General features: G+C 41.8%; 3 protein-coding genes across 12 annotated transcripts in view; 1 reads left to right on the forward strand and 2 right to left on the reverse strand.

Moving 5' to 3' along the window:
• Positions 1-3,558, forward strand: part of LOC144015667 (uncharacterized) — a 25,998-nt gene extending 22,440 nt beyond the window's left edge. For all 6 annotated transcript variants that reach the window (XM_077515875.1, XM_077515865.1, XM_077515911.1 and 3 more), the window contains 4 exons: positions 92-163; positions 227-266; positions 361-412; positions 523-3,558. In XM_077515875.1, the coding sequence (XP_077372001.1) occupies positions 92-163; positions 227-266; positions 361-412; positions 523-2,434 (2,076 nt within the window). In that variant the 3' untranslated portion in view covers positions 2,435-3,558. The remainder of the gene's footprint in view (positions 1-91; positions 164-226; positions 267-360; positions 413-522) is intronic.
• Positions 3,559-4,212: 654 nt separating this feature from the next.
• Positions 4,213-17,753, reverse strand: LOC144015691 (uncharacterized). Of its 2 annotated transcripts, none has more exons than XM_077515928.1 (14): positions 17,698-17,753; positions 17,129-17,338; positions 16,961-17,063; positions 16,742-16,886; positions 14,831-14,913; positions 14,649-14,756; positions 13,318-13,436; positions 13,087-13,237; positions 12,864-12,961; positions 10,926-10,997; positions 10,226-10,837; positions 10,005-10,159; positions 8,332-8,918; positions 4,213-7,409 (listed from the first exon to the last, which is right to left on the reverse strand). In XM_077515928.1, exons 2-14 carry the CDS (start codon positions 17,214-17,216, stop codon positions 4,709-4,711), a joined length of 5,022 nt encoding a protein of 1,673 aa, XP_077372054.1. In that variant the 5' UTR covers positions 17,217-17,338; positions 17,698-17,753; the 3' UTR covers positions 4,213-4,708. The 2 variants fall into 2 exon arrangements, with proteins under 2 accessions (XP_077372054.1, XP_077372050.1); XM_077515924.1 differs by having other exon boundaries at positions 17,576-17,722.
• Positions 17,754-20,340: 2,587 nt separating this feature from the next.
• tesk2 (testis associated actin remodelling kinase 2) overlaps positions 20,341-25,000 on the reverse strand; it is a 27,014-nt gene continuing 22,354 nt past the window's right edge. For all 4 annotated transcript variants that reach the window (XM_077515965.1, XM_077515938.1, XM_077515947.1 and 1 more), the window contains 4 exons: positions 24,763-24,849; positions 24,357-24,498; positions 22,691-23,251; positions 20,341-21,183 (listed from right to left, as the gene is read on the reverse strand). In XM_077515965.1, the coding sequence (XP_077372091.1) occupies positions 20,945-21,183; positions 22,691-23,251; positions 24,357-24,498; positions 24,763-24,849 (1,029 nt within the window). In that variant the 3' untranslated portion in view covers positions 20,341-20,944. The remainder of the gene's footprint in view (positions 21,184-22,690; positions 23,252-24,356; positions 24,499-24,762; positions 24,850-25,000) is intronic.

The raw sequence follows: 25,000 nt of genomic DNA on the forward strand, positions 1-25,000 counted from the left end.
ATTTTCCTCCCGATCTCCCCTTCGTAATACTAATAAACTTAGCGGTGTGATGACTATTTTTTTTTTTTTTTTTGTGTACAATTTTGAGCAGAACACAGTGGAGGTCCTGCCAGTGGAGATGGCAGCATACCCGCCCGGGGGAAACCCTCTGGAATCAGAGGAGGTGCATAGTCAGATGACAACTAACATGAGGTCAAAGTTGAATGTTGTTGTTTTGTTCCTGCAGGAGAACGACGGCCTGATGGATTGGTGGAACAATGTCGAAGGCGAGTGTGACGCCTGACGCTTAATATTTTGAAAAGGTTTTTAGTTTGCTGATGTGTGTCTGATGCGGTTGGTCTTGACTTCCTGTTTCTACAGGCTGGGCTGAGTGGAACGAGACGGCCAATTTCCAAGAAGATGAGGAGGGAATGTATGCACACTCTTAGTCTTATTGTTTATTTATTATAGCTGGATGGATGATACAATACATGGATGGTTGTATTGATTGATAGCTGGTAATCCGTTCCTTGTCATTTGCAGAGCGATGGAGGAAGCGGCCGACCGTGTCTACATGGCGGCGCGCCTCTTTGTGCGCCTTTTCAACCAGCGGGGGGCGTCCTTGCAACACTGCATCCTCGAGCTACTGGCCATCGCCGACACCGCCGACCAGTTCCACAAAAAGACGGTGTCGGCGGCGGTCGGCGGAGGCGTGGCCAGCGTGGCCGGCAGCCTGACCACCATCACGGGGCTCATCCTGGCGCCGTTCACCTTTGGCGCCTCCATCATCGTCACGGCGGTCGGCATCGGCGTGGCCACGGCGGGCAGCATCACCTCGGCCACGGCCAACATCACAGACGCCGTCCACTCCAACATGGACCGCAAGAAGGTGGAGAAGATGATCCAGGACTACCAGGAGCAGATCAAAGACATCCGCGAGTGTATGGATTTCGTGCAGGAGGGTATCGACACCTTGCAAGAGTGGGACTTTGAGAAGTACTCGCAGAGTGCCGCCAAGAAGGCCTTGAACCACAACATCAAACATGTGGTGAAGGAAGGCGGCCGGGCGGGGAAGGCCCTAATGATCAACACCGACAAGCTCATTAGCACCGTGCAGGTTCTGGGCGCGGGGGCTGGAGCGGCAAAGGCCGCACAGGCCATCAGCGTCACCACCGGCGTCATGTCGGCGCTCTTCCTGGCACTCGACGTCTTCTTCCTCGCCAAGGACTCCCATGAGCTGCGCAAAGGTGCCAAGACCAAGTTCGCGTCCAAGATCAGGGACGTGTGCAAGGAGCTGCAGGACGGCCTCCTGGAGCTCAACAAGGTGAAGACGCAGCTGCAGAAGACCATGGACGGTATCGAGGTGGAGGAGTATGAGGAGATCGAGGAGGTGGAGGTGGAAGTCGACGATGACCTGGAGTCGGATCCTAAGAAGCTGGCGGAACTGGAGCAAGAGCTGGACCTCATGGAGGAAAAACTGGACAAAAGGATTGAGGAGGCCAAAATAGCAGAGAAGGAAGAAGAGTCCAAAGACAAGGAAGGGACGAAAAAAATGGACAAAGAGACGGAGAACCGGACCAAAGCTTGGAAGGAGAAGCAGGAGAAAGAAGCAGCAGCGTCACATAAAAAAGTGGAGGAGAAACCCAAAAAGGAGGACAAAGATGGGGAAGAGAAACCTGCTAAAACAGGAGAGTCCAAAAAAATGTCAGAATGGGAGAGAAGCCACCTAGAAGATGGAGGGAAAGACACGCCGGGCAGAACGGACGACTCCCGTAGGAAGTCAGAGCATGAGAGGAAGCGAGAAGATGAAGGGAAAGAATCATTCGGCAGAACGGAGGACTCCAGATGGAAGTCAGCACATGAGAGAAGTCACAGGGGGATCACTGGGAATCCCGAAGGAAGACTGGATATCGGTGTGCGGCCCAATCAGGAAAGAGGAAGCAGCAGATACGCCACACACGAAAGCCAAATAACAGATGGCATTCGAGCAAACGACTGGAGGACAGAAACCACGGGAAGTCGAGATGGACGAGACTGGGACCAGGGGATGACAAGGGACACTCACGGAAGAAGCGATGACCGGAGGGGTTCGCACCGCAGTCGAGAATCAAGCCAGAGGGACTACACGGAGGAAAGGGCGGCGGCCAGCCAGAGGAGTCACCACAGAAGGGCGGAGAAAGAGTTGGAAGAACAAGTGCATGGCAGGAAGTTCGAGATGAGCGGTGAGGACGAGGGCCGGCATCGAGGGAGCACAGAGAGTCACAGGAGAGGAAGTGACAGAGTCAAGACAGGAAGTGAGCGGGAGAGGAGAGGAAGTGACAAGGATAAGACAGGAAGTGAGCGGGAGAGGAGAGGAAGTGACAGAGATAAGACAGGAAGTGACCGAGAGCAGAGACACAGTCGTCGAGGTTCTCGTCATTCCAGTGTCCTGCTGGATGATGGACTTTATATTTAGATTTGTAGCTCTTTGGTGTTTATAAAATTGGTTTTACAGGATTTGTCACATATTTGATGAGTTGTAAATATTGGTCCTGCTCTTGTAGAAGGATTATAGACAAAAGGTCACTCTGGTAGAAATAAAACTGACAATTATTGGGAGAAACCACATCTAGGTTTTTCTGTCTGACCTTAAATTGAAACTTCTTAATAAGAAGTCTTTTGGTCCAGTTCTTTGGCTCAAAGTCTTTAGCAAGACCTTGGTGCCATGGTGCTAGTCCTCTGGCTAATGTCCCAAGCTAGACTTACGATGTCTTTTAGGGACATGTCACAAGCCAGTCTTAGATTTTTCTGTCTGAGATTAAAGCGGGTCCTATTGGTCCAGTTGTTTGGCTCAAAGGTCTTTGCAAAACCGTTGTTTTCTGGTCCTTATCCAAGCCCACCTCTATTATTATTTTTTTCAATTAAGCCTGGACAATTTAGTCTTTTGATTCACAGCTTCTAGCATATGTCTCAAGCTAGACTTACTCTTGTCATTTTGCGACAAGTCTTATGTCTAGCTTCAAGCAAGGCCCAGGTCGTTTGGTCCAAATGCACAAAGCAAGTACTTGGTCTTTTGGTCATGATCCTTTGGACAACGTCTCAACTTAGATGTTAGCATTTTATGGGCAAGCCTCAAACCCGGCTTTGTCCTTCCAACTTTCAAGAAAGACTGTTCTTTTTGGTAAACTGATCTAGGTCTTTCTGAACAAGTTTATAGCCAGACCTACTGTACGTCTTCAGGTCTTTTAGTCCAAAGACTGGCCAAAGCATTTAAGTCTGAGATTGAACAAGACCAGCTAGGTATTTTTGGTCAAGAAGGTTTGGCCAAAGTTCCAAGCTGGACCTACTCAGTCTTTACGGGTCAAGTCTTGCCGACGTCTTTCTTTTTGAATTTCAACTCAAGTCAACTCAACTCAAGTTTACAGAACAAAAAAATTATGTATCTGGGATAGTTACACTATTATGCTTATTTACATTTATTTTTTAAATGATACCATATTTGTCTTGTTACGGTCACCACTGACATTTTTAATGAGTCAGTGTACTTTTCACTGGTGTTGGTTTTCTTACTGTGAACAAATAAATTATTTTATATGCCAATATTGATAGAATTATTTTTTTTTAATGTATTTAACATGCAGAGACTTTTACTATTAATATATATTTTTTCATGTTTATATTTAGAAATTTAAAATATATCATCCATTCTCTCCGGTCCTGTTGAACTACACCATTAAAGACATATAAAAATAAATGTTAAAGCTTTGATTTTTATTTTATTTATTTAAAATTTTAAAAAGGAAGATGGTAATTGCCCCCCTAAATAAGAATCAAATCATGGTAGTCCAAAATGATATTGTGTTTTTGTGGAATAAGAACAAACAATTAACATAAGAGGAACCATGTTGGGTGAAATGATTATGTTTTTTTTTTTTTTTTTTTTTTGTTTTTTTTTAAGAATCAAGACTTCATAGATTTATGCAAACAGCATCTGATAAAAAAAAAAAAATGCGCCTGTTTAAAATTTACCACAAAGTTTTGAAATCTTGAGTTTAGTTCCACGTTTAGTGGTAGATAGTAAGGGAAACCTTAAATATTTTTAAAACATTGCAGACACCAATAATGTCAGATTGCAAATTAAAACAAAAACTAAAAAGAATGGCAGGTGGTAACTGACACCATGAATTTTGTTTTTATATAAATAAGGTAGACACAAATGTTTTTTTTTTAAGTCAAAAAATAATAGCATACAAGTAATAGAAGACAGGTTTATTTCATATAGTATTTGTTTCCTTAAAAACAAAAACCTGTACATATACATGGACAGATAGAAGCATGCACAATTTGTAGTAAAGACAACAAAAAGGATATGTGAAAGTACTTGGCTTAATGAAATATCCAAATACTTTACAATAGGAATACTCTCCAAATACGTTTGATGTTCACCACAAACTGCGGGACCATATGAAGTGAATTTAATTTCTCCTTCTCAAAAGTTTCTGAATGGACGTTAGATAATAAAAGTGGAAGTCCTTGGAAATGTTCATTGATCAAACACCTGTTGTGAATTTTGCCATTCAGGTCCTTGTTCGATAAGGGCAAACAGCAAAAAAAGAAGTGCTGAAACACTGGACAGAAGGTCAAGCTAAGTTCACTTGAAAACGTAATTTTACATTCTTGGTTAAACTTTAAATTTCACGAAGAAGTCCAATAATCACAGACGTTTTGTGAATCGTGCACCTTTGGACCATCACTGTACTTCGCCCACCCAATCTCGTTGCCTCTCCCGCTCACACACGCGCTCCTTTTCTCGCCTCATGGTGGCTATGGCAACGGCCTCGTCGAAGCACATGCTGAGAGGGCTGTTCCGGGACGTGTCCTTGCCGCAGGTGGCACTGACATCGTCTGGCGCTTCGGCGTCCCTCCTCTCTCGCTGCTGCTGTTGTTGTTGTTGACGTAGGCTCCGGGCAGCTAGTTTGCAGTGTTGGGGCTTGGGCGGCACCACCGGCACTGCTTTCACTTGGTAAACCTTAGGCAGTTTTGAGATGATCAGCTTCCTTCCTACTCCTCGCTCCTCAAACCTCATACCGCCTGTGGAGTCGGGAACGTCAGATCTGAGCTCTTTCAGTGGTGTATCTTTAACACTTTGTGGCACTGTCTCTTCCTCATAAATGGGTTTGTTTTCTTTGGGCAAATCCTTTTTTATAACTGCGCCTTCGTGTTCACACCTGTCTGGTCCTCGTTCCTCAAACCACCCACCATCTCTGGAGTCTGAAACATCAGCCCTGACCTCTTTCAGGGGTGTATCTCCAAGACTTCCTGTCACTTTCTCGCAAATGGGCTTGTCTTCTTTGGAAACCAACTTTTCCCTAGTTGCGCTTTCAAATCTCACACTGTCTCTGAACTCTGGAATCTCAGACCTCACCTCTTTCAGGGGTCTTTCTCTAAGACTTGGTGGCACTGTCATTTCCTCACAAATTGTTTTTTCTTCTTTGAGTACCAACTTTTTCAGACAGGTACTCTCTTGTTTAGACCTTACTGGTCCTCGTTCCTCAAACCGCACATCGTCTCTGGACTCGGGAACGTCAGACCTGACCTCTTTCAGGGCTGCATCTCTAAGACTTGGTGTCACTGTCTGCAAGATGGGTTGGCCTTTATTGGGTACAAACAATTCTGTAATCTCTCTTTCTTGCTCACACCTCTCTTGTCCATGCTCCTCACCGTCTTCTCTGGACTCCAGAATGTCAGACATGACCTCTTTCAGAGGTTTATCCCTAGGAGTTGGTGTCACTGTCCCTTCCCCACAAATGGGTTTTTCTTCTTTGAGCACCAACTTTTTCATAACGGTACCCTCTTGTTTATACCTCTCTGGTTCTTGATTCTCAAACCTCCCGCATTCTCCAGACTCTAGAACGTCAGACCTGACCTCTTTCAGGGGTGTATGTCTTAGACTTGGTGTCACTGTTACTTTCTCCAAGATGGGTTTACCTTCATTGGGTACAAACAATTGTGTAACCTCACCTTCTTGTTCACACCTATCTGGTCCATGCTCCTCAAACCTCACATCTTCTCTGGACTCCAAAATGTCAGGCATGACCTCTTTCAAGGGTTTATCTCTTGGTGTTGGTGTCACTGTCCCTTTTTCACAAAAGTGTGCATCTTCTTTGGACAACAACCTTTCTGCAACGGTGCCCTCTTGTTTACTCGTCTCTGGTCCTTGCTTCTCAGACCTCCCACATTCTCCAGACTCCAGAACGTCAGACCTGACCTCTTTCAGGTGTGTATGCCTAAGACTTGGTGTCACTGTTGAGATGGGTTTGCCTTCACTGGGTACAAACAATTCTGTCACACCTTTTTCTTGTTCACACTTCTCTGGTCCGTGCTCCTCAACCCTCACATCTCTGTACTCCGAAATGTCAGACATGACCTCTTTCAAGGGTCCATCTCTAAGAGTTGGTGATTTTGTCACTTCCTCACAAATGGGTCTGTCTTCTTTGAGCGTCAACTTTTCCGTAATGGTACCCTGTGTTTTAGTCCGCTCTGATCCTTGATTGTCAAACGTCCCGCATTCTCCAGACACCAGAGCATCAGACCAGACATCTTTCAGGGGTTTATCTGTAAGACTTGGTGTCACTGTCACTTTCTCAAGGGTGGGTTTGCCTCCATTGGGTACCAACAATTGTGTAACCTCTCCTTCTTGTTCAGACCTCTCAGGTTCTTGGTCCATAAAATTGATCCCTTCTCCAGACTTCGGAGCATCAGATCCGACCTCTTTCAGGGATGCGCCATGACTTAGCATCACTGTCACTTCCTCCAGTTTTGCTTCGTCTTCTTTGGGCACCAACTTTCCCATAACCACTCCTTCTTGGTCACATCTCTCTGGTAAATTGATGTCCGTTTCCTCTGGGTTCTTTCCTCCAGTCGTATCCATCTCATTGACCTCTCCAATATCTCTGACCTCCATTGTTTTTCTTTCCTCATCCTCGATCAGTTCACATACAACCTCTTCGAGCTCGTCCCAGATTTTCGCATCCTCCATTTCTAAGCTGCCCTCCTGTGTCTTTCCCATATTTGGTACCACACAATCTTCTGTTGAGAGACCTTCCGACATACTGATTATAGTTTCAGGATTCACATCCTTAGTCACTTTACTCTCATCGCTATCATTCTGGTCCTCCCTGAACTCCTCAGTAGTTTCCTCAGAAACACCACAGAACTCCTCTACCAGGGAAGTTTCTTTCTTAGCGCAGTCAGAGACAGAAAAGTGATGTTCTCCTCCTTCATCTTCCTGTCTTATCTTGTCAACTTCTACATCATCATTGGCCTTAACACTTGATTCATCCCTGTGCTCTTGTAAGTCCACACACTCGTGTGGCATTTCTAGATTGTGTGATGGCATTTCTAAGGGGAGAGGTGCTGGACCAGCATCCTGGGTTCTTAGATCTTCATTTCTGCACAAAGAAATCAGTTAAGGGTTAACCCCTCTCTTGTAATCAAAATGAGCAAACGCCAGATAACAAGTTGATTCTAAAAGTTTATCATGGGTGATTATTCGGTGTGCTGGGTTTTAATGGTGATTTGGGATATTTCCGCCCTGATCAGCTTGGAAAATGATCAGGGTCAACATTTGATTGCTAGCTGAAGCAGGTGCCATTGCCAAGCACAAGCAAAGGAGAAAATCTGTGTGTCCAAATTCACCAGGTTGAGTCCTCCGAAGGGCGAGTTTGTCAGCTGCATGACGTCAATCTCGGCACGACTCGACAGCATGCACGGATTTACACATGAATGGCCTGTCGGTCAATGCGCTACCGACAAGCAGCATTGAAAATCCATTCATATGTAAGTCCGTGCGTGCTGTTGAGTCGCACCGGGGGTGACGTCATGCGGCTGACAAATTCGGCCTTCAGAGGACCCAGCCATGTGAATTTGGACACAGGCAAATGATTGTTAAATTGTACCTCACAAGTAATCTTTCTTCTACTCGTTTTTCTGGCAGCCTGCAAGGCTTGTGGTACCAGGCTGCCTCTCACAGGTCAGTCTTGGTACTACAAAACATTTGACTTGGGGAGGAGACCTGTCACATGTGTGTCATGTTGGTCACTTCAAGCACACCACACCAGAAGCACATGGATTTTCTTCTTGTCATGTATGGGTTCTCCATACATACATTTTCTTGTTTTAAAAATCCTGTGCCTTGAAAAAATATAAAATTTTTGTGCAACCCATTGATTAGGGGAATGTAAGTTGTTTTCATTTGTGCTCTCTACCGAACGCCATTTTAAGTCACTAAGTTATTGTTTTATTAAGGATCATAATGTCCTTATATAAATAAAGACGACATATCTAAAAAAACCAAAACAAAATCCTTTTCACCTTTGATTGGTGTCCTCCTCCTGGTGGACGATTCGAGGTTCATTCCGTGGTATCGTCTCTTCTACACCATCCATGTCATCCTGGCTCTGATTTTGTCGTTTACCGGTGGAGTTTTTAGGATTGTATTCTGCTGCTTCACATGACTGTTCCACCAGAGCATCTGCAACACAGGTTGGCACGTTCTCCGGTTCAAGATCACACACATTGCTTAGAAAGAAGTCCGCTGGGAGGCTCTTAGCGAATAAGCTGCTCTCTTCATCACTACTAGAGAAGTCGGGTGTGTCGTCATCTGCTGTGTCGTCTTCGTCATCATAGCAACACTCCCCCGGTTCACACACCGGCGAGGTCATGTAAGGCAAGCTGAGGGATTTTGCGTGCCGCTCGTTGGAGTCTACGCTGTGCGGCCGCTGGAGCGTCGGCTGGCTTTGGATGCTCGTCTCGGAGCTCACGCTTAGCCTGATGTCGGGCCCCGTGGCGTGATGAGATGGTTGCTCCATGAATTCGTACTCGTCGTCCGAATGTCCGGGGGGTTCAACGGAGAATTCGTTCACTTGGGAGGCACAGTCTTGCAGGAAGTGGAGAGGAATCTGAGAAGAAAGTTTCACCTAGCTGACATTTTGTGAACATATTCCAGACCAGATACACCCTGGACTGTTTGCCGGCCAGTCATGGTTCAGATAAAATTTAGCCACTCCAAGTCTTTGGCAAAGACCTTGCGTGGTCTTTTGGGTCATCTGGTCCAAGTCTCAAACAAAGTCTAGGTCTTACTTTCCGATTCTTCAAGCAAAACGTTTCTCTGTGCAAATCTTGAACAAGGCAGGCTAGGTCTGACTGTCCAAGTCTTTGTCATGACCTTGGTCTTTTGATCTAAGACAGGGGTGGCAAACTGCCGTCATCAAGAGCTGGAGTCCTGCAAGGTTTTAGAGGTTTCCCTACTCGAACTGCAGCTGATTCCAATTAACAGCATTGTTATCCGACTAATGCAGAGCTTGATGATGAGCTGATCATGAATCAGCTGTGCTGAAGAAGGGAAATATCAAAAAACTTGTAGGATTTCACCATCCCAGATCTAAGTGTCCAAGTCGTCTGCAAAACCTTGTTATTTTATTGCTATTCTTTTAGCCAAATATTGACTGAGGTCTTTAAGTGAAGGTCTCAAACATCTTTTTGAGCAAGATCATCGCTTTTTTTTTTTTTTGTCGTAGTCTGAAACACAGCTTTTGTATTTCTGTACAAGTCTCAATCAAGACCTACAGTATGTTTCCTGATACAATTCAAGACCTTGGATTTTGGTCCAAGTCTTAGGAAGACATTGGTCTTTTGGCCCTATTCTTTTGGCTCAAGATAGACCTACGTCTTGAACGGCAAAGGCCATTTAGCTCATTTTGGTCACAGCAACACTTTGCTCTTTGGTCATTTTCTTTTGGTCAAAGATACATCTAAATCTTTCAGGATTTGGCCATTCAGCCTCAGTGTCAAACAGGAAATACACATTGTGTTTTGGTCCAAGTCTTAAACAAGACCTTGGTCTTTTAACTATATTCTCGTCCAACTAAACCTTATAGGTCTTAAGACACAAGTCTTCAAGGAAGTTACACAATAAACATCTTCAGAAAAATTGACTTTACACATGACATGAACCACACTTGTGTACAATAAAAAAGAACAAATACCTGACAGGAGACGCTGCAGTCCATGTGATCCAGGAATTCAAAGCTGTCTTGAATGTAACCCGACAGCTCTTGGTCATCCTCGGTGGAGTTGAGGACACCGGAAGAGTCAAACAGATTGTTGTCCTCGCATTTGGCTGATGGTCCTCCTTGCATTTCTGCAGTTGAGATGTTTGAATTAGAGGCGAGCTAGCGTGCGTCATCGTACGTTGTTTGGACATTACCTTCGTAGACATCCGCAGATGTTTCTTTTGCCTCTGGCTGCGGTCTACATTCTTCCCTAACTGATTCCTCGTTCATGTCCTCTTCTTCCTTGTCAACTAAAGTATTTGCATCTTCATCTAGGATGATTTCCTTCCTGTGTGTCACTTCTATCGTCTCTTCTTTAGCTTCTCCAACTCCTTCATCTTTCATTTCCTTTCTTCCACTGTCCTTCCTCTCCACGTTATCGCCTCCCTCCTTATCACCTCCATCCTTATCCCTGCCACGGTGGACCACCCGGTCACTCCCGCCTCCCTGCAGGAGGCCCATAGCCAAGTTGGAAGTGATGTGCAGCGGCACCGTGACCAGGGTGGGCCCGGTGATGTGCATGGCCGCTCTCCGACCCGCCTTCGTGGAGAGTCCCGGCGATCTGGATTGGACAGCGTCGCCGTCCGCGCCTCCCAAGCCTTCGGGGTCAAGGGCCGTGTAGGTGCCCTGAGTGCCCCCGCCCACAAGTCCCGTCCCCCTGCGGTAGGTCACGGCATATTCGCTTCCGCCTAACGGGCTGGGTGACGCTGCAAGTTCCAAGCCGGACATTTTGGCAGAGCGAGACGTCTGCAGAGGACGTACAGAATCTGGAATAAATGGAGCAATGAGAGATCTACAGTTTTCAAAAAGTTTCTGAATCACTCAGTAAGATGATGCTGGTGAGAAGAGGAGCACCTTCATTTGAATATGGCGGAATGCTGAGTGAGTCCATACTTCGAGCTGGACGCAACACCGGTCTGTCCTTCTCTATACACAAAAAAATATAGTATTCATTTTAATGTTGACATAAGATCCATTTGTCCATTAATCCATAAGCCTCAGAGAGAATCTCTTGCTTGTATAAACGTTTTTGAAATGCCAGAAACAAGAATTATCATGACGGATGGTCTATTCAGCAATGTGATTTGAGAGCTTCTGAAAGAATTAACGAGCCAGTCGTATTAAAAACAACAAAACAAAACAAAAAAACAGTCATTCCATATCAACGCTTACAAATGGGTGCCTCTCTCAGGCAATTTATTTTTATTTTTTTTTATTAGCTGTGCTGTCTCAAGTTATCAATTAACCGCATTGCATTCTGAGTGAGTTAAACAAAACATGACTAGCTTCTCCAAAATGAAGGATTTATTTTCTGTAATTCAGTCATGTTTGCTTGCCTCTTCCACCACTAACAGGTGTGTCCAAACTATTGCCCAGGGGGGCATTTGCGGCCCACTTTCCATTTTTTGAGGCCCTCAGAATGCACTCAAAATAAATATTTGTCATGGCCTGCATTACTTTTTTCTTGCAACACCCAAATCTCCAATTCAAAACTACTAAAACTTGGTTTATCTTGGTTAGATCTTTACTAAATATTGCCAATCAAATAGCAATGCTAAAGTCATTTTTTTTTCCTTTTTGGTGGGGATTTTTTTGAAAACAACAAATACAGTCTTCCCTCGCTATAACGCGGTTCACTTTTCGCGGTCTCGCTGTATCGCGGATTTTTTTTTAAGTGCAATTTTGCATATTTTTTTACAGTAATATACCCATTTTATAAAATTTATGAAGGTTTGAACATTGTCAATGTTTGAACAAGAGAGAAATGTGAGAACACGTAAATGCCTCAATGAGAAAAGTGTATAAATTGTGCGGTCGGGGATTTTAGAGCCTTAAAACATTTATAAGAGTTGTAAAACATAAAGCTAACTACTTCGCGGATTGCCTTGATCCAACCTTTGCAGATTACTGTGACCTGACATAAAGAAAACAATTTTTAGTAATCACATTGATATATATTTTTTTTAATATAAATTGTGACAGTAATTCAAAACTGACACGGGTACTTAAGCTACTATTCTAGGAAAGGCAAAGATGAAATATACTATTGACAACTAAAGCAACAAAATATCTCTTCATTTAGGTGAGGCAAAAAATAATAATTAAAAAAAAATAATCTTATCTTACTACACATTTGTCTTGTTTTGGTTCTCATTTGGCGCTCAACATAATTCTGGGGCTTCTCTTTTCTAATTGGGGACCAGCCCAGAATTTGCCTATGACTTTCTCCAGAAAGCTGTGATGTAGTAGCTTATTTTTTTATTTAATAACTACAATTTATAAATATATGAAATAACTTGGTAGAGTGTTTTCACCCATTTGTATTTATTTATTTATTTTTTACAAAATAAAAGTGAAGAACCAACTTCTATTTTTCTGTATGGAATGAAAAGTTTGGACACCCCTGCACTAACACTTCCAATTCCATCACTTCAAAGTTCATTCTGTGGCATAATTAGATATTTGGACTGACATGTGCAAGGGAGCATGGAGGCGTGGTGCATCCAGACTGAAAGAAAACAAGAAAAAGTAGTAGAAGAAGAAATAGAAGAAGCTAGGCTAACTGTTAGCTTGTCTGGTGGCCGATGTGATGTCTGCAAACCTTTCGCCTCGTTTTGATTGTGACGACCATCCTAATTGATTTGTTCTCGGATTCGCAACACTATCACGGAATAAGCGCCAACTTGGTGTCGACCGCGCACATAAATTTAAACTGATTGTTGGCATTTGTGTATCATGTTTTCGAGCCAAAAGTCAAAACTAAAGTACAGTAAGTGGTTCTACTCAACATACCTTTGGCCGAATGCTTGTGCCGCCTTCTCGGGTCGTAAAAGCGATTGCCAATATTGAAAATGGACATCCACTTCCTTCCTTTGAAGGAGCCTTTCCTCCTGGGGTGACCAAAGTGTGCCGCCATATCAGAAGAACCCAAATAAGACCAAACACCAGAAGTTCACTGGATGTCTGAGCAGTTCTCAAGCGACTTTGAGAACACACCGTTGAATCGTCTACTCACTTATCGGTGCCTTCTATAATGGCGTGGTAAGGTCTTATCGGGATTGGACCGTCCCCTGGACTGATGTGTCCAAAGTTTGCCGGAGGCTGAGCCTTGAAGAGGGGTTCCTCCGACGGGGAGGGAAGAGACTTTCTTCTGGTGTGCGTGACGCCTGAGGGAAGCAGAAGAGTCAAAATCATCGCGCGCGGAGGACGAGTGCTGCGCGGGCTTGCGCGTTTGTGTTGCGTTTACTCGGATCAGGAAACAGCTGAGAGACGTGCGTGAGGATGAACTCCACTACAATGGACTGCACCCTGACCTCCATGAAGGCGGCGGTGCCGTTGAAACCGGACACCTCGATGTCCTTTGACCTTAAAGAACAGATTCGACATATTATTTGAATTCCAAGTGTCCTCGTAGGGATGATGATGATGATGATGATGATGATGAAGAATAAGAACAAGATGAAAAAGAAAAAGAAGATGAAAAAGAAGAAGAACAAGATGAAAAAGAAAAAGAACAAGATGAAAAAGAAGATGAAAAAGAAGAACAAGATGAAAAAGAAAAAGAAGAAGATGAAAAAGCAGAAGAAGAAGAGAAGATGAAAAAGAAGAACAAGAAGATGAAAAAACAGAAGATAATGAAAAAGAAGAAGATGAAGATGAAAAAGAAGAATAAAAGAAGAAGAAGAAAAAAGAAGAAGATGAAAAAGCAGAAGAAGAAGCAGAAGAAGAAGATGAAGATGAAAAAGCAGAAGAAGAAGCAGAGGAAGAAGAAAAAGAAGAAGATGAAAAAGCAGAAGATAATGAAAAAGAAGAAGAAGATGAAGATGAAAAAGAAGAATAAAAGAAGAAGAAGAATAAAAGAAGAAGATGAAAAAGCAGAAGAAGAAGAAAAAGAAGAAAAAGATGAAAAGGAAGAAAAAAGATGAAAAAGAAGAAGAAAAAAGATGAAAAAGAAGAAGAAAAAGATGAAAAAGAGGAAGAAGAAAAAGATGAAAAAGAAGAAGAAAAAGATGAAAAAGATGAAGAAGAAGAAGAAAAAGATGAAAAAGAAGAAGAAAAAGATGAAAAAGAAAAAGAAGAAGATGAAAAAGCAGAAGAAGAAGAAAAAGAAGAAAAAGAAGAAAAAGATGAAAAGGAAGAAAAAATGAAAAAGAAGAAAAAAGATGAAAAAGAAGAAGAAAAAGATGAAAAGGAGGAGGAAGAAGAAGAAAAAGATGAAAAAGAAGAAGAAGAAAAAGAAGAAGAAAAAGAAGAAGATGAAAAAGCAGAAGAAGAAGAAAAAGAAGAAAAAGAAGAAAAAGATGAAAAGGAAGAAAAAATGAAAAAGAAAAAAGATGAAAAAGAAGAAGAAAAAGATGAAAAGGAGGAGGAAGAAGAAGAAAAAGATGAAAAAGATGAAAAAGAAGAAGAAAAAAGATGAAAAAGAAGAAGAAAAAGATGAAAAAGAAGAAGAAAAAAGATGAAAAAGAAGAAGAAAAAGATGAAGAAGAAGAAAAAGAAGAAGATGAAAAAGAAAAAGAAGAAGATGAAAAAGAAGAAGAAGAAGAAGAAGAAGAAGAAGAAGGTCGTCGTCCACACCGGAGCAGATTGGGCGCCCAGACGATGGCCAAGTTCCTGGCGTGCATGTTGGTCTCTGGCGAGGACGAGGCCATTTTGACGAGGTGGCACATCAGAAACTCCAGAGTTCTGAGGGGAGTCAGGCAAAGAAAAACATTCCGGGATAGTCGGTACCAGCGAAACGATGCGTGTCGAAAACAAACCTGTAATGCGGCGGCGGAAGATCCTTCAGGACGTCTCGGATTTTCACCAGCCGCTCCTCCTCCAGCTGGACAGCGACAGCCTCCTGCAGCAGGTACAAGAAATGTTCTCAGAAGTGTTCCGACTGGCTGCGTGGATGAAAATACATCAGCAGAATTTTTTTCTGTGTCCTTTTTTGTCACTCCTGCCTTTTTGTTTTAACTTTTTTTTTTTTTTATTATTAAACTGTATCTGACCCAAATCGCAAGCTTGTCAGGTTCACGGTCCATTTTTTTTTTGTGTTTATGATTTTGCTATTTTGGGAATTTTTTGTACAGATAGTAACGTTAATGTTCTACATCTCGTCTCTTCTGGATGTAATCCTATTCTTGACCACTAGATGGTGGCACACATCTTTGGTGTGTAAATTTAAAAGCAGAAGATAGGCAAGAACGACGTAGAAATATAAACCCAAAGTCCTCCGCACAGTTTGGTTTTACAATGTAGTATCGTCTGTGAATGCTACAGAAAGCAACGTTAATAGGTTTATTTTATAACATACATCTTTGGCATGCTTATTGCTGTATATTGTCAGATGATTAGCAAAGTATTTGGGGGGGACGAAATTGTTTACAGCACTAGTGTCAACACAGATGGATTGGTACAATATATTGTACAATATTTTAGTTTGCTTTAACGCACAATAAATCAAGTGTTTAAATGTGTTTATTATTTGTGCGTATAAATACTTTAAAAAAACAAATGAAGTGCCATAAATGCTATAAAAACATACCTCGTGAGATTGAATCTTTTTAATAGGACAACACTAGAGATGACAATAAAAAGTAGGCAGTCGGTGTACATCTAACAGTAAAAATTTAATATTCCTGTAAAATAACTAAAAATACAGCCATGAATAAGTAAGCCCCTGGCAACAAAAGTGACTACACCCCTAAATAAAAATTCCCACAGTCAATATTGTGTGTGGCCACTGTTATTTTCCAGCATTGCACAACACCGCTATTAATGGCTGTATTTTGCAAATACATTTACACTTTTAGATAAAGCTGTATGCGGAGTAATTTAATTTTCATTGTGTCAAAGTGTCATGTCTTCAGTGTTGGCCCATGAAAGGATATAATTACATATACACACATATATATATATATATATATATATATATATATATATATATATATATATATGTATTACACATATTATCTTATAATATATATATTTTTTAATTTTATTATGGGTGGCACAGTGGATGACTGGTTAGCACATCCACAGTTCTGAGGACTCGGGTTCGAGTCCAGGCTCCAGCCTTCCTGGGTGGAGTTTGCATGTTCTCCCCGTGCCCGCGTGGGTCTTCTCCGGGTACTCCGGTCTCCTCCCACATTCCAAAGACATGCATGGCAGGTTAATTGGGCGCTCCGAATTGTCCCTAGGTGTGCGTGTGAGTGTGGATGGTTGTTCGTCTCTGTGTGCCCTGCGATTGGTTGGCAACCAGTCCAGGGTGTCCCCCGCCTACTGCCCAGAGCCAGCTGAGATAGGCGCCAGCAGCCCCCGCGACCCTTGTGAGGAATAAGCGGTCAAGAAAATGGATGAAATGGATCTGCAGAAATGTGAGGGTATACTCACTTTTGTAAGCTACTGTACTTCATTTCACTAGGTTGCTTCAATATTGCAGATTTTACTTATTGCAGGGGTGGTCTGGAACATAACCTCTGTGTTCAAGGTGGGCTTTCTGGAATTTTGCAGGTGATAAATGACTAAGAAGGATTGATCTGAAGGTCTGCCGCCTTGAGACGACATTTCTATCAAATCTCAAAAAAAATTCTGGAACCATATGGATTTTCTATAAGCTTAAAATATGCATCTTAGCTTAATAAAAGTTAGGAATTGCTGGTGTAGAGTGTGTGATGCTACTCAACGGCAAACTTGTCATAAAGTTGGTACGTGAGCAGCGGGTTGGGCAGCTCCCGGAAGTACGCTTTGCACAGGGAGCTGACGCAGTGGATGTCCTGCAGGTACACTTCCTTGCTGAGGTCCGGGGTCCCCTCGCTCTCAAACTCGCTCCTGTTTTTGATGAGAAGTGTCACAATTGCAACGCAGGGTGCGTTCACAGGCAGGGGGGTGGGAGAAGGACTCACCTGAGCTTCTGGATGTTGGATGAAACACCGGACAACCTGTAGATCCCGTCCACCACGCCATGTTCCTCCACAAACTGGCAGCAGCACCGCAACACCTGAGGGACTGCAGAGGAAAACTTCCATTCAAGTTCCGAGTTTGTTTAGTGGTCCAGAACCCCCCCAACGTACCGTCCTGGCCGGTGGCGTTCAGGTGCTCGAGAAGATCACAACCAAACACCTTGTCTTTGCTGGCCCCTTTTCTGCGGACTCTCCTCATGGCTTCTCAACTGTCCGCCAGTCCAGCCCCGTTTTTGGACCGGACGCGACGGGACGGGACTCTCAAGCGAATTGAGGTCTTGTCCTCAGTGCAGAGACATTGTGGTTTTGATCCACTCGGGTCTAGAAGTACAAACAAGGACCATGTAAAGCACAGGTGTCAGTTGAAGGCCCACAAACTCATTCTACGTGGCCCGCTCAAGCAAATAGTCGAAGTGGAGTCATTTTTTCATCATTTTTGGCTGAAAATTTTCCATTCACTTTAAATGGTTTCACAATACAACACAATACGTCGTCTAGGTAACAAGTGGTCACTTGTTTGATGTTCTTGCTTTGTGTTGCAAGCCAAGATTGACTTACAAGAAGGTACGCCGCCGCTCGAGCGAAAAACAAAAAAAATGGAGAGCGGCAGTCGCCAGTGCGCGCGCTGTCAGCCATTTATTAAATACATAAATGCACAAATGCAAAATGAAAACACTCACAAGAGGCATGGAGGAGATGGTAACTGAACAAATCGCATCATAAACTGACTGAAGGCTCATGATGTCACTCACTAAGCCACACCCCTTAAAAGCCCGCATCAACACACAAATGGACTACATTGTGCGTGACTTTCATCTTAATTACGCTTAATAAAATCAGTTAATTTCCTCACACTCATGTTTTTTTTAACTCGAGTAGTCACCGATATGATACCAGGTATCAATACTAGTGCTTATGATACATAAAATCCCCCCCCCCCCCCCCCCCCCAAAAAAAAAAAAAAAAAAAATGGATGGTAGTTACTTTTAATGACTGACCTATACTGTACATCTTAATTTTTCCTTAAAATTTCAATTTTACATTCTTACAGTTTCTAATTTCTCAGTCCTGATTGTAAGGTCTGGTCTCTGCCCAGTACCAGGTATCAGTACTCATCCATCCGTAATACTGAACAAAACAGAATAGTTATTTTGCCCAAACAGCAATAGACTCAAAAATCAGGGAAACAGTTTTGCAGTCGTGTCTCTGTTTTGTTTGTTTTTTTCCCCCAAAGTCTGTATTTATATTTTACGTCACAGTGCTACATTTGTTTTTTGTCAAAAATGTAGCAAAAACTGGAGTAGTTTTCTGAAGCGCTGGAACGGATTACAATTGATGCCCAGGATGGGGACTAGATTGGCTCCTTTTTTTCGGGGGGAACAAAAATAGTTTATTTTTTGTTTGTTTTTCAGAATATAGTCTTTTTTTTCTTTTTCTTTTCCTCTCTTTTTACTTTATTCATACAACTTAAAAACTTTTGTGTGCCTAAAAAACAAAACAAAAAAACCTCTGGTAGCGTTTTATCCATTAGGCCAAGTCAGTGCTTCTCAATTATTATATATAATAATAATAATTATTATTATTATTATTATTATGATTATTATAGAAGCACTGGGCTAAGTGCTTCTCAAAATTTTTTACAGTAAGTACCACCATACAGATAAATAAATATTTTTTTAAAAGTTCTCCAAGTATCATAACCATGACCTATATTAAAACAGTCAGCCTAAATGTTCAATGGTTTTATTCCTGAAATGTATATTTAATAAAATAAAACCTGAAAATGATCTTTCACTTGCATAGCTCTTTAAAAAAAAAAAAAAAACATAACTGAGGCACTAAAAAGCGCTTCACACTGACTTCACTTTCACCTACTGATGGCAAAGCATCATTAGCAACTGGGGGTTCAGCATCTTGGTCAAGGAGAATCGGACACGATTACAATGGCCAGGATGGAACTCCCAACCTCTGGGTTGGGAGAGAACCACCTTACCACTGAGCCATGTGCTTCAATAAATTGTTTGAAAACAAACAGCTTAAAGGTAAAATAAAATTGTTTTGATGTATTTATAAAGTTGAGTTAAACTGCACTTTAAAAAAAAAAAAAAAAAAAAAAAAAAAAAAGTACAGTGTAAGCGATTCTTTTGTGTACCACTAGAGGGAGCTTTCATACCAATAGTACTCGAACAACACAGACTCACTGCATTTAGGGGTATCTTTTTGAAAATAATTTAATAATAACAAATACATGAATACATTTTTTTTTTTTCAAAAATAAGTCAGTTTACTGTAAGTAGGTTAGAATTAGCAAGTGGTCTTTGGAAAATGTCTCTCCTGTAAGTGGTCCCTGGCCCTAAAAAGCTTGCGAAGACCTGTCATTGTGCATATGCGGTTCACCACTTCCCCCCCCTTAAACTGATGCACTTGATTTATTTTCACAAGGCCACACCCATGTCTCTTCGACTCAAGTCAGCAAAACCAATCAATCGCCATCTTTCGGACTGGAGTCCCTTAAACCAGACAAAAGTGAAGACCAGGTACTTGAACCTGAGCGAACCACCCGACCGCCTCCCGTCAACCTCACGGATGACAGCAGGCCCGTGTCGACGCAGCGGAAGTGTCCAAAAGCTGAAGTTAGTCAAGTCAAACCTTCCATCACGTCCTCCTTCTAATTTCACGACACCTGCTCGCTTCAGTCATAAGAACATCCGCAGGGTCGAGATTTTTGTTGTTGTTGTAAGAAGTAACAGAAAATTGCTGTCCTACCTTCACTCTGCATCTGCACACACAAAGCGCAAGTGACGCAAGAAAACCACCAAACTTCCCCTCTGTTCACTTCCTGAACGTCGCCTCGGCTGCAAACTCTTTCTGATTGGCCGAGACTCGGCCGCCGCTGCTGCTTCTTCTTCATGGCACCCGCTTCCCTTCTGTGGACATTTCGAGATACTTGCACAACCACCAAGTTGAGTCCCAGCCAGACTTTTCTTGACACTGAAATGGAAGTCAAGGTGAATCTTTTGTTATTTCAAAGAAACACACTTTTTTGCTTTTTGACCTGGAGACTTTTTGCAGTTTGTTTTTTTTTACACTTAAATATCACATCCTTAATTCTGCATATGTGTGAATGTCATTTGAGAAGTTGCAAGTCAAGGTTATGGGATTGGGTTTCAAACGATGATTTGAAAATGACATTATGGTATCAAGCTTGGGTTAGGGTTTCAATTAGTGGTTCAAGAGTGGGTTAGTATTTTAAAATTTGATTATCAAGCCTGGATAAGGATTTCCAATTCCCCACAAAACACTTGGGACTACTTCCAAACAGGTCCGAGTCAGAGTTTTTATTGAAACTGAAATGAAACTCGGGAGAAGCTTTGTTATTTCAAAGCAAAATCAGTCTGCACATTTTTTTTTTTTACACAAATATACAAAGGTAAGACTTGTTTTTTTGTATTTTGTTTTTTTACACATAAATATCACATCCTCGATTCTGCGCAACAGTGTGAAATTATTATTTTTTGCATAGAAAAAAAGATGTCAAAATAGTGCATTTTAGTTTCTACGGAAGCAAGCTAAATCTCTTAATTGCTTTGAGAAACATTTTAAAAAGCAAGACATGACTGCTGGTCAACGAGTGGAACTGCATCAGACTGACTTTGAATCCGACAGAAGCATCGAGGACGTCCAAGGAAATCTAAGTAAAGCCATAATGCATCAAAAGTGTATTTGTCCGAAGTTGGAGGGAATCAAAGCAGCGAAGTGTCCACTTTTACCGGAAAAACAAACATGATCTTGTGTTGGGGGGTGGAGATAAACAATCAAAGTCAACCTGTAATATTAACAATAAATATAAACAATATTAGCATGAACAGGTTTCAAATGCATCTGGTGTCACGTTTGCGTTAGTTCGTTTAGTCCATGTCGCCCCCTTCAGTCCCGAGGTGGCATGACATGCATGTGTTGGTCCTCCAACATGGTGGAGCAGTCCATGGCCTCGCCAAGCGGGACGTTGGGAGACCAGTTCTCGCCAAACACGTCGTCGTCATCCTCGCTGCCACTGCTGCTGTCAATGCGGTCTTCCGCCTCCGGCCCGCTGTAGGGCGGGATCTCCACCACCGTGTACTTCCTGGCCCAGCCGCTCAGCACCGCCTCGGACCGGCAGGCCGACGCTGCGAGGAAGCAGACACACAATTTGGTTATCTTTAAGATCACAATAGTGGGTTTAAAAAAAAATACAAAAATGTCTACACATCCCTGTTCAAATGCCGGGTTTTTGTGATGTAAAAAAATGAGACCAAGAGAAATCATTTCAAACATTCTTCCGCTATTTATGTGATCATGAACATGCACACATGCCACAATGTAAAGTGCCTCTCATCAACCTCAAATAAAGTTCAGAGTTAGGGTTTCAAATGAGGTTTTCAAGGCACGGTTCAAAGCCAGAGTTACGGTTTCAAGCCAGGATTTGGATTTTAAAAAACGTCTTTGGCGGTCAAGGAGTTAAGGTACTCACTTAATTATGTATTTTCCGGCTTATAAATTGCTCCAGATTTGAAGTCCCACAAGGCCAGAAATGCATAATTTGGTGGAGAAAAAAAACATACATAAGTTGTACTGGGGTACAAGTCGAGTTAAATATATACTGTATATTATAGTATAAGTCTACAGTGCCCTCTTGTGGCTGTCTGTGAAATTAGATTCCCCGCTATTTTTTTTTTCTTGTTTAAAATCGCTCCAGAATACAAATCACAGGAACAGCCAACCTATGAAAAAAAAAGAAAAAAAAAAAGTGCGATTTAAAATCCGGAAAATACGGTACATTACGGTAGAGATTAAATATGTTGGAATGTAAGTTCGTATTTTTCTATAACATCTAGGTCAGTGGTTCTCAACCTTTTTTCAGCGATGTACCCCCTGTGAATTGTTTTTTTTTCTCAGCCAAGTACCCCTAAACCAGCGCAAATTGTTTCTGATTGAAGGAAAAATAATAATTAAAAACCGTCCGAGTGCTGTGCCATCATTATCTTATTTATTATTAGAGTTTGGAACTCTAATTGTATTTATGTGGTCTCTTGAACTATTTGGGAATAAAAACAAAATAAATAAATAAATAAATAATAATAATAAATAAAATACAATTAAAAAAAATAATTATATATAAAGATTTGTGCACATACAGATTATTATCAACATAAAGTGTTATCTTTTAGGATCATAGTAAAGCTCTGTTCTCATAAATAAATAATTGAATTTTAAATAAAGTTTTCAAGTGATTGACAGGTGATTCTAGGTGGCATATGACAAATTGGGTCAAACCATTCTGGTATGGGGGAAATGCTGGCTTTTTCGGACACTGAAATTCAATTGCCTACTGAATATAAAATTAATTTTAAGAACATATATATAAATATTATATATATTTTTTAGAAATGTTTACAGATACTTTTTAAATATATTTTAAAATCTCATGGAGTTACTTCCCGTACACCCAGGGGTACACGTACCCCCATTTGAGAGCCACTGGTCTAGGTAACCAGTAAACGTCTATAAAATGTAATTTATTAACCAGTAAACGTCTATGAATTGTTGTAATTTATTTATTTTTTGTGAGGCGGGGGGTATGAATCAGTGTGGTGGGACAATTTCGGATCATTTTATATGAAATTGATCACTCACACGTCACGGTGGAGGCCAGCGGGTGTGAATTGCAGGGGACGGGGCCATTGTTGTTGCTGCTGATGACGGCCGAGGTGGTTCCGGCGACTGCGTAGTGGTGGTGGTGGTGGTGCAAGAACTCCGAGCGAGGCAGCAGGGGCGACACGGGCAAGGAGTGACACTGTCGTCCCGGCAGCTGCTGCCAGTAGAAGGACGCGGAGGGGGCGGCGTTGGCCGAGGCGTGCGGCCGGCTGGCGAAGGCGCTGCCCGGCGGCGAGCGCAGGTCGAAGACCAGCGAGAAGACCGACTTGCTGGGCACGTCGTAGAACTTGATGTTGCCGCCGCAGAGGTCCTCGCGCGCCGTGAACGGGTTGACCTTGCGCGCCTTGGGGGCCCGCCGCGAGGCCGGCGGCTCGTAATACGGGTCCTGCACGTTCACCTTCCTGGCCGCCTTGCATGAGAAGATGTCCGACTGGCTGCGACTCAGCCAGATGTTGCGGCGGGGGCGCGGCGATTTGGGCGGAATTTTGTCGTCGGGGAAAATCAGCGGGTTGAGTCGCTTCAGGCCCTGAATCTTCTCCCCTTTGTTTGGAAACACAGCAAGTTCAACATTATTTAATGGGAAAACAATAACCTCTTTTACACAGAGATCACATAAAAGAAGACGCAGGTCAAAATTAGATGTCAGCAAAGAGCATCTGGTGTGATGTATTAAAAACAAAACAAAAAAAAATAAAAAATATATATATATATACTTTCAACAGAACAGGGAAAAAGAAGTGAGTTGCTAAAAAAAAAAAAAAAAAATCTTCAAAAAAGGCTAATAAAACAGACAATATACACGATTTTTAAAATTGAATCTTTGAAAATTTGTTAAATCGTGAAATTTAGTCTTCTGGATTATTAAAAGATGTTTAGACAAGAATTCATGTTATTTGTAAGATACAACCTATTAATAAAATTTTAAATGTAATTGAAGATAAAAGATAAATAATACACAAATAACATATTATTCAATAACAATAAATTACATCAAACAAAGACTTTCTTTCTAAAAATATAAAATAAAAATTCATATTATGCAATTTGGATAAAATTCATGTTTATAAATAAAGAAAAAAACTTTTTGTACGTTTTGTAGTCTTATGCAACTAAACTGATAAAATGCCACATTATAAAACACTGAAAATAATCAAATACTAAGGCTGGGCAATAAATTCAATTAATTTGATTAATCACCATTTTAAAAATCAAATTGTTGACAATTTGTTAAATCGTGACATAAAACTGTGTCTTCTAGATTATTAAAAGCTGTTGTTTTATGTTCTATTACATCCACATGTTAATGTAAGTTGCAAGTGGCATAAGTGGCAGAATGTTGGAGGCTTACAAGACATGTTTACAATAGCTACCACTACTTGTGGTATTTAAGCACAAACTATAAATGTTAAGTTTATGTTAAAACTGAACTTAGAATCAGTATACACTCTTGTTTTCTGAACATTTTGCACAGGAATTATTTTTTAATAAATGAAGCCTTTAAATAAATGTGTGTTAGGTTTATTAGATTAAAATCATAATCGTGATGAATGACAGAGAAAGAGAAAAAAAAATAAAAAATTGGGATTTTATATTTTGGCCACATCGGCCAGCCCAATAAATGTGCAAATCTCCACCACTGACAAACCTTTAGGCATCAGTGTCTTCTTATCGCCTTCTACAGCCATTGGGGGGCACTGGTGAGCCTCATCGCCTAATTTGAGGTGTGCCAATGTCTCGTCCAGGTGTCCCACAATGTCTGGGAAGGAGGGTCTCAGCGTGGGGTCCATCTGGAAGATGAGGAGGGGGGGAAAAAAAAAAAAAAAAAAAACGATCACCAGTAAATCCCTGTAAATGATCTTCTTTAGCCTTTTCGTGACTTTTACAAATAATCTATAAAGACAAGCAGTCACTTATCCAGCTTTTCTTAGAAGACCCCCAGGAGATCGAGGTGGGGGGTTAGGGGGGTGTTCAGATTAGAGATTAATCTGATTGCTGCTTCTGTCTTTTTTTTTGGAAGTTCAAACTGTCCGAAGGCGTCTGGGTGAACTCACGTTGCAGCAGTCGAAGGCCAGTTGAAGGAAGTCGGGAGGACAGTCGCCAACCATGTGCTGGAAGGTGTCGTAGTCCAGCCCGAAGTTCTGCTCAATGACACAAAGAAAACGTGTGTGATTATGCAAATAGAAACATGACTCAATTCACGTTCATTAGTCGGGATAATCGGGCAGTGAATATTCAAGATGGCATCTCATTGGGAACTTTAAAAGGCACATCTTCAGGTTATCAAGACAT

This window comes from Festucalex cinctus, chromosome 1, assembly GCF_051991245.1.
Source record: "Festucalex cinctus isolate MCC-2025b chromosome 1, RoL_Fcin_1.0, whole genome shotgun sequence".
In the NCBI taxonomy this organism is placed as follows: Eukaryota; Metazoa; Chordata; class Actinopteri; order Syngnathiformes; family Syngnathidae; genus Festucalex; species Festucalex cinctus.